This window comes from Pelobates fuscus, chromosome 1 (genome assembly GCF_036172605.1).
Source record: "Pelobates fuscus isolate aPelFus1 chromosome 1, aPelFus1.pri, whole genome shotgun sequence".
Lineage (NCBI taxonomy): Eukaryota > Metazoa > Chordata > Amphibia > Anura > Pelobatidae > Pelobates > Pelobates fuscus.
The window spans coordinates 389,930,215-389,942,886 of NC_086317.1; the positions used below are offsets into that span (position 1 = coordinate 389,930,215).

Here is a 12,672-nt window from a genome sequence, read left to right on the forward strand (position 1 = left end):
ATTTCTACCAAGGGTGCACAGGACTATGACCTTTTCTTCAACACGGATGGTGTGGCAGAGTCCAGTGTGCCGTGTAATTAAATATGTTAAGGAATAGTACAATATGTAAAAGTTCATATTGTTGAACTACATTAGTACAGCCAATAAGCAAGTGAGGAAAAGAAACCCCACTGCCATATTTTGCAGAGAATGCTAGACATTCACCCTTTATACACCCAAGATATTTCTAGGGCCCCCCACCCAAAAAAAAAAAAAAAATATATATATATATATATATATATATATACACACAAACACTCCTACAATCCACGTCATGTCCTTTAGCAATATTGTTTTTAATAGTGTTAACAAGGTTACTTGCCATCTCCAATCAATATGTGAAGGGTGGCCTTTACCATAAGCCCACATTATTTTAGTAATGGCTAAATGTAACAAACCAATCACCTACAGCCCAGATTGAGAAGTTTGCCAAATACATAGCCTGCAAAGTACTCTACAAAGCACATCCTTTCATTTAAGGAGGTTTTAACTTCTAGAAAGCTAGCCAGACAACTTGGTGGGTTTCAAAATTATGGGTTAAGTTGCAGAATTTCAGTTTCTATGAACAAAGTGATTCAACTCAGATACTGTTCCATCTTTTCTTTATTACACAACATGACCATTTAAGAGGGGACTACTCTCGCCATTTATGGAACGTCCAAGGGCATTTTGAAAGAAGAGGCGTAGAGATGAGCGGTCAGGGAACCAGTTGATTGAAGCATTCTCTGTACGTAGGGGCGTGTAAGACTTTGTACGTCTGGGGTGACCAGAGAAGGAAGAGAGGTTAAAAAACAAAGCCAAACACATTTTTACAAGTGTGCATGCATAGTAGGCTTTAGTCCATGACTTTGTTAGTGGTACCTGGTTCAAGTTACAGATTTTATAAATTAAATAAAAAAAAAAAAGTGGTGCAATTGGCAGGGGAAATATATCTCCATATTTGGTCTATTAGAGGTCCTCCTAAAGCTTCATGACTTACACTAGAGAATCTCTGCATGTGTCAAATCACTAATAGCATTTGACAGATTTGTAAATATATGCTCAGATTTTTACTAGGGAGTACCCCTACTAGAGAAGATTTTACCTGTATGTATACGCAACAGCAGCCACAGCCAGGGCAACCAGAAGAATGCCAACAGTTACGACTATACCGTTTGTTGAGGATACTGGACCTTAAATAGACAGAGGTCAGAACATTGTTATGAAGACAACCCCACCTTTCAAGAAATATTTGCAGTTCCACCTTCACATTTGAATTGTATGAGATCTTTCCATTTTACATAACTAACGGCATTACATTCCAATGAGTAGTCTTCTGAATGACTAATAATGGACAAGGGATGTCAATACTAACCTCCTGACACTGTTACTTGTGTACTAGCAACAGCCAAGCTAACGTTGTCCGTTAAGGACACATTGACACAGAAGGTACCGGTCCCGTTGAACACTTGCCGTAGAACCATCTGGCAGTCAGATGAGGGCTCCACTGGGTTACACAGTGTCTCTTGAGGAATTTGACAGTTTGAGTCAGATATGACTGTGCACACCTGGCTAGGAAGACTGGACAGACAAGACACAATCTTAGAAACCCATTTCAAGTATTAGATATACAGAGACTACATACTGCAAGATTGTTTAATTTCATATAGCTTCACTTACCCCCCTTGACAGGTTATAGTGAGATCCACAGCGTTCTCCACACCGACAGCCGCTATGGAGTCTACTTGCACAATCTCGACACTCTCAATTCCCTCTAGATTAAAGGAAATTAAGAGGTTTGTAGCAAGGTCACATTTGTAAATCAATGCAAGTGTTTTAAACACGACAAATCTGTATAGACTTACGAACAACATCCAGTTCAGTTGCAAATGTTCCATAACGATATAGGAGGCAGCCTACAAGAGGATCCTCGGGAGCCTGTCTCTTTGCAAGTAGTAACACATCTTCCTGTCCAGTGGCAGCCACAGTCTGAGCTGCTGATGCGACCTCAACTAGACAAGAGAATGTTAGCTTAGTTTTATTGGTTTTGAAGAGAATAGGTTAAGCTTCTCAAACTTCTCTAGCTTAACAGCATATACCCCTTCACCAATATACAGGAGGTGTGTCTTTAGCATACAAACCTTCTAATGCAACGGCAGCAGCCTCCCCCTCGACAGGGACAACCTCAGGAACGGCAGCAGCCTCCCCCTCGACAGGGACAACCTCAGGAACGGCAGCAGCCTCCCCCTCGACAGGGACAACCTCAGGAACGGCAGCAGCCTCCCCCTCGGCAGGGACAACCTCAGGAACGGCAGCAGCCTCCCCCTCGGCAGGGACAACCTCAGGAACGGCAGCAGCCTCCCCCTCGGCAGGGACAACCTCAGGAACGGCAGCAGCCTCCCCCTCGGCAGGGACAACCTCAGGAACGGCAGCAGCCTCCCCCTCGGCAGGGACAACCTCAGGAACGGCAGCAGCCTCCCCCTCGGCAGGGACAACCTCAGGAACGGCAGCAGCCTCCCCCTCGGCAGGGACAACCTCAGGAACGGCAGCAGCCTCCCCCTCGGCAGGGACAACCTCAGGAACGGCAGCAGCCTCCCCCTCGGCAGGGACAACCTCAGGAACGGCAGCAGCCTCCCCCTCGGCAGGGACAACCTCAGGAACGGCAGCAGCCTCCCCCTCGGCAGGGACAACCTCAGGAACGGCAGCAGCCTCCCCCTCGGCAGGGACAACCTCAGGAACGGCAGCAGCCTCCCCCTCGGCAGGGACAACCTCAGGAACGGCAGCAGCCTCCCCCTCGGCAGGGACAACCTCAGGAACGGCAGCAGCCTCCCCCTCGGCAGGGACAACCTCAGGAACGGCAGCAGCCTCCCCCTCGGCAGGGACAACCTCAGGAACGGCAGCAGCCTCCCCCTCGGCAGGGACAACCTCAGGAACGGCAGCAGCCTCCCCCTCGGCAGGGACAACCTCAGGAACGGCAGCAGGGACAACCTCAGGATCGACAGCAGCCTCCCCCTCAGCAGGGACAACCTCAGGATCGACAGCAGCCTCCCCCTCAGCAGGGACAACCTCAGGATCGACAGCAGCCTCCCCCTCAGCAGGGACAACCTCAGGATCGACAGCAGCCTCCCCCTCAGCATCGACAGCAGCCTCCCCCTCAGCATCGACAGCAGCCTCCCCCTCAGCAGGGACAACCTCAGCATCGGTAGCAGCCTCCCCCTCGGCAGGGACAACCTCAGGATCGACAGCAGCCTCCCCCTCGGCAGGGACAACCTCAGCATCGGTAGCAGCCTCCCCCTCGGCAGGGACAACCTCAGCATCGGTAGCAGCCTCCCCCTCGGCAGGGACAACCTCAGCATCGGTAGCAGCCTCCCCCTCAGCAGGGACAACCTCAGGATCGGTAGCAGCCTCCCCCTCAGCAGGGACAACCTCTGGCACAGTAACAACCTCCATGTTTAACTCGGATTCTGCAGTGATCAGCTCTGCTTCAACAGGCAAAGTGGTATTACTTGGAGATTCGGTTTCAGTGGGCAAAACTGAAATTTAAGAAACAATATTAGTGCATTCAAGGGGGTATACCCAACAGAGGACTGTATTGTGCTCCCCATTTAAATCTACCAGACTGGATTATATGGGGTTATGTTTATACACACTGAGAACATTTGCCTTTTAGTGTATATGTGAAGTGTTTTTCCTCATTTGAAATGTGCAGGGTACTATGAATACATATACAGCTTTACTAGGCAACATGACTGCATTTACTGTGATGGCCATTTGCTGCCAGAACCAACTCCACCTTTGGCAGAGTTATTAGCCAGCCCAGAACAAGCATTCCATGCTGGCCTATTCAGTTCTGTGCATATTGGATGACTGTCAAATCAGGACTTATTATGCTGCTGGGAGAACATTGCCACAGGACAGTTTGTTGTGTTACTTTAAGGGATGGAACAGGGGTGCAAGACCAAGACAATGTTGATTATGCCAACTCAGTGTTCCATTAAACATTTTTGGTAGGAGAAATCCTGTAAATAATGCTCTTTAAAGGATAGACGCAAAGTACCTGCTTGGCACGCCTGGTTTCCTATAAAGAGTTAAGCATTCCACGGATTAAAGGAACAATCTGTGCTCTATAAACAACTATTAAAATGATGGTGCCAGGTCTTTTGAGAATGGGTTAAACCAGCCAAAGGTTGCTCTCCAGTGCTGCACGTTACTTTCCCCAGAAGCATCCAGCCTCAACTGAGTTTCAGGAATTGTTTAGTGCCCCCACTGATTTGGCTAGAACAGTCATCTGATCAGCCAAGCCAGTTAGAACCCCATTCATATAAAAATTGAAACAAAAACCCAAATAGATCTTAAGCCACGCAGAGCAAGCCGCATGCATCCAAGACAAGGGTAATATGTTGAGCTACAAGTTAGACAGTCATTCTTCTAGAGATCGGTTTGACAGTAGCTTGTTACATTAGTCTAAAATGTGGCATTCCAGGCATAATTTTGGATATATCCGCAACAATGATTTTCTTGTTAAAGGTTATAGGATGGAAATGCAGTTTTAGAGCTATACCTGGAACACCTGTAGTAGAAGCCTCTGCTTCAGTTGTAGGCTCAGGAGGCACATTGGTGGTATCTGTCCCCTCTGTTATGGAGGCAGCAGTACTGCCACATGGAGATATAGGGATAGCAGCTTGCATGGTTAATTTTGGTCTGAACACGCCAGAAGAGATATATGTATGAGTGACATCTGTATTCCTTGTGATGAGTGTACCACTCTGATCACCAAAGTCCCAAGAGAAAGATATGTCTGCAGCCTGGAGGTAGTGGCTGGGATCATGGACTGCTACTGAGAAGGACACAGCTCTGTTCTGAATGAAACGCTGGTCTGCCTCGTTCAGATCCTGGAGTTGGGAAATTGATACAGAGACGGGAATCTGATCTGTGGGTAGAAAAGCCAAGTATTACTCCATATGTAAATTGTGATGGTTTCTACAATAAATTAAAGGCATCCTATAGTGCCAGGAAAACAAACCTGTTTTATAGGCTCTGAGTGTCCTGCTCCCTGAATGTGTGAATGCCCCTTCAGCCACTTGCCTCAATCCAGCGCTGTGAGGTCTCCTCCCCTGCCGACGTCAGCTTGTGAGTGGAGCTGAATGTGCATGCATTCAAACCTGCCCATATGAAAGCATTACTCAATGCTTTCCTATGTGAATCTTTTGATGCTGGAGGTCTGTGAGTATGTCCAATAAGTGCCATTTACTCAGTGTAATTAGCGGAAGTGCCTTTAGTGGCCGTCAGGGAGACAGCCACTAGAGGCTGGATTAACCTTGTAATGTTAACAGCAGTTTCTCTGAAACTGCTATGTTTACATTTGAAGGGTTAAAGCCAGGAAGACCTGGCACCCACACCACTTTATTGAGCTGAAGTGGTCTGATACAAAAGACAACTATAGGCTAAGCACAACACATTAGATTCAAGTTACATTTCATCTTCAGTTAGACTGGCTATTTTAGCCTCAATTTGAGGCTACAATTAGTTCAGTAAATAGCCCTGTGCTTTGGGATCAAGCAACAAAAAATATTTTACAGAATTTTTTAACATGACACTGTAGGCATCCAGACCACTTCAGCTCATTGAAGTGGTGTGGGTGCAAACTCCCATCACCCTTAACCCTAGAGTGGCAATTATTGCAGTTTTTTTTATAGACTGCAATAATTACCTGCTAGGGTTAATGCCTCCTCAAGTGGCTGTTTACCAGACAACCACTAGAGGGACTTCAGCATTTAGGCAACAAAGTCACCTTAAAGCTCGGGATGTCCTCACATGATGCATTAGGACTTTGTGTTACCAGAATCCCCATAGGAAAGCATTAAATAATGCTTTCCTGTGGGGAAATTCTAACAAGTGCAGCCATAGCAGGGAAGAAGCGTGGGCAAAGCTGAGCCAGTGCTGGGGGACACTGGTGCTGTACCCAGGAGAGTGACAGAAGGAGTTATTAACCCCTTCTGCACCATGATGTTGGGCTTGAAAAAAGGGGAAGCTATAGTGACAGGAAAATTAGCATTCCCTGGCAATATAGTTTCCATTTAAGTTTAAATATAAGGAAAGAGTTGTCAGCTACCAAAAAGATGGCACCAACCAGTATGTATTACTGTTATGCTTTAATTCAGAGGAGTTTTGCTAGAGATCTGTGATCAGTAAACTTCCTCCTAGATCAGCAACAATTGAGAGCTCGATGTTCAATTGTGATAGTTGCAGGCTTTACAGCTGCCCATTTCACAAGACTGCCACTTCTGACATTGAGCACCTTACCAGTTATGGCATATTGGGATGAGGTACTGCCAATAGGGATGAATTTCTGGCGTCCACGATAGTGGTATACGACAACTTCCATATTATACGAGCCAAGGGGTACGTCATCTGTGTCCACAGTCAGATTAGAGACAGGCCCATCCACCACTTGCCAATATTTTCCTATTAACAAACAAAGACAGACTTTAGTAGGTCTTTACTAGCCACACAGATTGTGAATAAATAGTGACACCACTAACCCCATGTCTGCCAAACGTAGACAAACTTGCTGCGTCTCTTCTCAGCACCAAGTGGGAAAGGGCGACCATCGGGAAAGGAACAGTCAGCTCCTTCAGTGGTTTCATCAGGATAAACTGGCTCTCCAGAAGATACCCAGGTACCTGCAAAATATCACCAGGTTAGCAAATGCCAAGTAGATTCAAGTTCCACCAAGCAGTGAGAATGTTAAATATATAAATAACTATTCTTTATTTGGGAATATCCAGGTTAAGGCTAAAATTTTAAAGTATAGAACATCCCACCATCAAGTGTCAGCTGTATGATTTGCATATCTGTATACAACTGGGGGACCCACACCCACCTAGAACTTTGACCATACATATAAAGTTGCATATTCCTCCAATACTCCAGTATTTGGTAATTTGAGCAGCACCTGTAGAGTGTCTGCCTACAGGGTCCATCATAAAGGCCTGTAATAACTCCTTTCCATGGGGATTGTTTTAGTAAACCCATAGCCAAGGTTAAGAAAGTAAAGCACTTTAACAAACCATTTTCAGTGCAGTTCTGGTTCCAGATGACCTGTCCATCAGGCAGCACAGTCTGATTTTTGGGAAAGTTGAGCTTGATAGAGAATGTAGTCTTTGCACCAGTCAATGTGGGCGAATCATTTACAATATCAAATGTCACTTCACCTCCTGCATAGAGAGATGTATTGGAATATATTCCATTTCATGGGAGTCAACTGTGATCTACTGATCACAAAACATTAAATGATTTCCACCTATGGACGGTGGTAGTGTGCACTTTTATTCAGAAGATCTGAGAGCAAGATGTACAGTGACAAAATATAGCTAGTCCAACCCAGTTCACAATGTTATTTTAACTCCGCTTCCTTTAGAGAAGGGGTTCCCAACCCAGTCCTCAAGTACCCCCTACTAGTCCAGGATTTAGGAATTACCCTGTTGTGTCTAAAGTTTTCCCTAAAAATACCTTAGACACAATTGGGTAATCACTAAATCCTGGACTGGTAGGGGGTACTTTAGTAGTGGGTTGGGAACCACCGCTTTAGAGGATTCCTGCCAACAAAACCAAGCCACTTTATCTTGCTCTAGTGATGTGTGAAGAATGATTTCACTTTACAAGAAGTGCAATACAAATTGGCACCATTAACCTGTCAGACCGATCCAGGTATTTCTTGGTTTGCTCAGTGGAGCTAAACACAAGATAGTCAATTGCAAACACTTCTCGTTGAGCTACGTTAGGAAGTTTATAATTCAAAATTCACTGGCTGCTTCTTTAATAATGCTTTACCCATATTTGTTATCTGCTGACTTATTAGGGGCCACAGGTGATACCAAGAGGTTAGAGGGGGGCTGTCTAAGCGCAATAAGGAAACTGAGGGCGAGGCCAGATCTAGGATCTGCACTGGCATCAAGCTACTTGCAGTCAAAAAAACCAAAAAAAAACCTAGTTTGCAAATATTGAGAGAATCAGCTATTGCACTCTGTGCATATTTCTATACATTCATTGGCAGAGTTGACATTAGCAGCCTGGATCTCTTGTTCAATTATGTTGCTAACCCAAGAGTAATTAAACCTTTGCAGTGATTAGGGCATGTCATATGGCTTTGTCTTTTTTTGCCGAGGACTAGCAAAAGACTAAGAACTGCAACAATATCTATTCTTTGCTACAAAAACCTGTTTAGAACAGAATCATGGCAAGCATCCCTCCACCTCGAGCCTTCCTCAGTTATGGTTTATGGAGTTTTATTGTACCTTTCCAGCAATCTCTCTTCTGGTCCTTTCCTCCATTCCAGATGGGATACATTTGGCTGTTCCATGATTTGAAAGGTCCACGTTTATTACTTTGTACTGGTTGCTTGCTCTGCTGCACTCTATTACGAGACCCTAAAGAAATTACAGGATATAAACTAAAGTATGCATTCTGAACCACAATTTATAGCAAGAGTGACGGGCATTCCACTCCAATTACATGTATTGCAAATATTACTTGCATCATAACCACGGTTGTAGTATAAACCCAGCTTGTTCTGTCTGCACTATTAATAGATTGTTATAGGGTTTGACAGCATCAACAAAACGCAGATCTAGATTTCAAGGTTGGACCTTCAAAAAGGTTATTTTACATAAACTGGATTAGGAGATAGCCTACCAGCCTTGTATGACAGCAGCCTATGGTGTCATGGTCCCCTTTCCCAGACATCCCCTGATAATGTAGGGTTATACATGGCTAAATTAGACCGCTTCATGTTAAAGTGGTCATACAGGTGGTAATTTCCTGTTGTGGGAGAGAGTTCAAGGCATGCAAAGGGGTACAGTAGGATAAAGATGCTCAGGAGGGCAGCCAAGGAATAGCATAGTACCATTTTTAGTGTCCAGAGGCTAAATATTGTATTTATATAGTTCAGCTTTCTCCAGATTGTGGAGCTGTGGTTTCTTATACAAGGGCAGAGTCAGACAGCCAGTCAACATGTAGCAGATTGCTGGGTAGCATGATAGACCATAGGTGTACCTCACTGCACGTTTCAGATAGGATAATCCAAGGGTGGAACATTCCACAAAGTCCGATAAACCAAAACTATTGCCCTGATACAAAGCATAGTAAGAGGATTAGCAAAAAAAGTCAATTTCTAGACAGAAATCTCAATGACCCCTGCCCTTCCAAGTTGGCTGCTTCACCAGAAACCCTTGGATCCAACATGTGATGTTCACAATGGAGTAGTGCGGAGCGGCTCCAGGCAAAGACTGTCACATGAGCCACCAATCCTTTTTGGAGTCCCCATGTGACTCAGCTGAGGTATGTCTGACCCGATAGCCTTTGAGAAGCAAAGTCGTACCACAGAGTCATTTACCATAAAAAAAAAAAAAAAAAAAAATATATCCCAAGAGACTGCTTACAGGAAAGAATGATAACTGCAGACATTTTAGAGTGAGCTTTAAACAGTGTTATTTACAATAAGTTAGGGTGTCTGGAATTCAAAGTGAATTACAAAGTTAAGGTGAGTACCTTGAGAAACGCGTCAAAATTTAAGACTAAAATTAAACAGCAGAATTCACCAAGGGAATGAGTTTTCTGGTTTCCATAGGATTGCCCATTTTGATAAATGCCCTATCAAGACTTACACAAAGCAGATCGCTAATGGAGACAGTTAAATACGAAAAATAAAAAAAAATTAAAGTGGCCATTAGACAGCCAATTGTCAAGGGGGTGATCATCAGAGTATTATGTTGGTAACTTTTGGAACGATGGGTACATTAATGGTAGTTACCATTGAAACCCCCAAATAATCACCTGGTATTCCACTGGCAATTACTGCGTTACAGGTTTGCACCACAATGTAAAATAAAAGTTTTATTCAAACAGCAGTCACTGGAGTTTCATGACTTGCTCACATTGAGAAGTGTTATTTCAGACTGGCTGATCACCCAAAATACACAAGTCTAGTTTATGAAAGCTACTTTAATTTTCAGTGCTTACTAGAGATGTATGGAACATGTACGGTGCGGATCATTAAATTGACTTCATTACAATGTCAAGTGTAAGTGAATTGTGATGTTGACACCATATGTACAGACACATGAGAGCTACATCCAGTCCATTACAGCCTTGAAATTGTTTTGGGGGAAGCGAACTGGAAAATGCAAGTGGTTTTCCCCGCTCAATAGTCTCAACCTATAATTTGCAGCCCTTATTACTTTGAAGACATTTAATAAGCAATTTTGTCATTTATACCTTAAATCATTGCTTACTCATGAAGCGCATCAGCAAGCCATCACTATAGCAGGTATCATTACAATTCAATTTATGGAAATACCCTGTACCAAATTAACTAGCCCTCGACTGCGTATGGTGAGAGTATACTCTGCGTCCGGCGAGTCGGTCTCCGGTGCTCTGTTGTTCTCGCTTGGTCCTTCCAGAAGGGAGGGCCTTTCGGGGGGTTGTGTGTCTTCTCCAGTCCCGGCAGGGGAGGCGAGCCATCGGTACCATGTGTCGTGGTAGCGCTGCATGCGACCCGCCGCCGAGAGGATCAGCTCTTCAATCTGTCTAATGTCTTCCACTCTGGCCAGCCATTCTCTTAGTGTCGGAGCCGTGGGTTTTTTTTCCCCAATGTGTTGGAATAAGACTACGTGCCGCATTTAGGAGATGCGGTATCACTCATCTTTTGAATCCGGTTATGGGGATTGAGGTTAGTTGGAGCAAGTAGGTTTCCGGTATGAGTTGTAGGTTCGCAGCCGTTATGGTCACTATTACTGCATGGATCACCGTCCAAAAGGGTTTGATGAGTGGGCAAGTCCACCAGATGTGAAAGAGGGATCCCAGCTCCCTCCCACACCTCCAGCATTCGGGTTTGCAAGTGGCTGTCATTACGGATAGCTTCTCAGGCGTCCTGTACCAGTGCGAGAGCATTTTATACCCAGTTTCCTGGAATTTGGTGGCTATGGATGCTTTGTGTACAAGCGTAAACACTGGTCGTGTGTCCTAGGACCCTTTCCCAGTATTTAGTGTAGTAGGGGAGAGGTGCGTCGGTGGGTGGCGTAATCTGCATGCGGTAGAGTAACGATATTGCGTGCGGTGGGCTTGGGGGTTCGTGCACACCGTCTCAAAGGTAGTGAGTGCACGGGCTGCTGAGTCCAGGTGTGGTCTTCAGAAACCTAGTCAGTTGATGGTATTTGAAGTGGAGTGGCCAGGTGTGCGGGTCAATCGGGACCAGGTCTCCCAGAGGTGTAATTGTGCCCTGTTTGAACAAGTCTTTCAACCTGCAAGGGGTTGGTAGTCCCAGCGCCGTAGTGTAGCGGGGGTCCTCCGCCAGGGGGAATCTTGGGTTGTGTGATACGGGACAGAGAGGTGAGAGCTCCAGGGCCATGTCCTTTTGTAGTGCCAGTCTCCTCCAGATGGTCATTGTGACATTCAGTGTTGGGTGTTGCTTCGGCAATTCGCCTGACATTGCTTTTGTTAGCCACGGGAGGAGAGAGGTGTCCGCGAAAAGCTCGCCTCTATCGGGATCCACAGTTTGTCTTTCGGTAGAGACACTTTCATACCCATTGTACAGTGCTACAGAGTTTGCTGGCGCTATATAACTATATTAAGCCACTAACTTCATTCTGGACATAGAAACCAGTTTGAGAGAAATAAATCTAAGAAAGTTCTTAGCTAGTTGATCTCCATCTAGGAAGCTGTGGTCATGGAGTATAGCTTTACTTACCGTTTTGAGCCTCTATTTCTGCAAAGAGCACACAGAGAACAGCCAGAGCCCAGATTCCTTGCATCCTGGATCCACTTCTGTCCCTTTCCAATCAGAAGTCGGTTACAAGTAAAAGATAACAGCTCTATAAAGGAGAGAGCAGAGTTATTAGCAAAGCCACACCTTCTAGCATGACACTGGGAGGATTAATACATTCCTATGTGCATCACAGGTTAAAGCTTGGGGGAAGAAATGCCCGAACTGCATCTCATGTGACTTTTAATGCTCTTTTAGTGAGATGCAAGGTTATAGTCTTTCACTCCAATATGAAAATAAAGCCATGTTAATGGTAGGTACACGTAGAATCCCTGAATCCTTTGTAGGGCTCTTGAGCCATTATATAGCTCATAAACAGATACCAAAGTAATATGCAGTTAGATTTCTCACCAGTAGTGAGAAAACACTCATCCAGTATATATGAAGGATGCCATTATAGAACAAATTTGAACACCATTATTGGAGAACTTTCATTTAGGATGCCAGGTCATTGAAATACTGAAAAATGCAGGTGTAACAATTATGAGGAGTTTTGACAGTGACACCTGGCTATTCTTTGTAGGGACATAGATATATAATTTAACCCCTTAAGGACACATGACATGTCATGATTCCCTTTTATTCCAGAAGTTTGGTCCTTAAGGGGTTAAAAAACAAAAAATATAAAGAAAAAAAACCCACTAGTCACAAGAACCACAACAACTTAAAGGGACACTAGGCACTCAGACCATTTCAGCTCATTGAAGTGGTCTGGGTGCAATGTCCCAGTCCCACAATGGCAATTTTTACCAAGTTGCAATTAACTTTGTGGAGTTACTTTACCTATATTGGCTGTCTGACAGCACCTAGCCAACTATTGTTTGCCTGAATGT

General features: G+C 44.7%; 1 protein-coding gene across 1 annotated transcript; it reads right to left on the reverse strand.

The window, feature by feature from the left end:
- Positions 1-624: 624 nt before the first annotated feature.
- On the reverse strand, positions 625-11,886 carry LOC134600891 (melanocyte protein PMEL-like). The gene is made up of 13 exons (XM_063445269.1): positions 11,765-11,886; positions 8,316-8,447; positions 7,089-7,235; positions 6,561-6,701; positions 6,322-6,483; positions 4,580-4,948; positions 3,211-3,551; positions 2,160-2,982; positions 1,884-2,030; positions 1,699-1,792; positions 1,394-1,599; positions 1,124-1,211; positions 625-796 (listed from the first exon to the last, which is right to left on the reverse strand). The coding sequence occupies exons 1-13, from the start codon at positions 11,826-11,828 to the stop codon at positions 646-648; spliced, it is 2,865 nt and encodes a 954-aa protein (XP_063301339.1). The 5' UTR covers positions 11,829-11,886; the 3' UTR covers positions 625-645.
- Between the last annotated feature and the right edge of the window lie 786 nt (positions 11,887-12,672).

What these genes read in the sequence shown, in the direction of transcription:
- LOC134600891 (XM_063445269.1), bottom strand. Translation starts at nt 11,828, where the DNA reads ATGCAAGGAATCTGGGCTCTGGCTGTTCTCTGTGTGCTCTTTGCAGAA. An exon ending in TTCTACTACAGGTGTTCCAG is followed by an intron (nt 3,552 to 4,579) that starts GTATAGCTCTAA and finishes CTTAAATTTCAG; the next exon opens with TTTTGCCCACTGAAACCGAA. An exon ending in AACTGAACTGGATGTTGTTC is followed by an intron (nt 1,793 to 1,883) that starts GTAAGTCTATAC and finishes CCTTTAATCTAG; the next exon opens with AGGGAATTGAGAGTGTCGAG.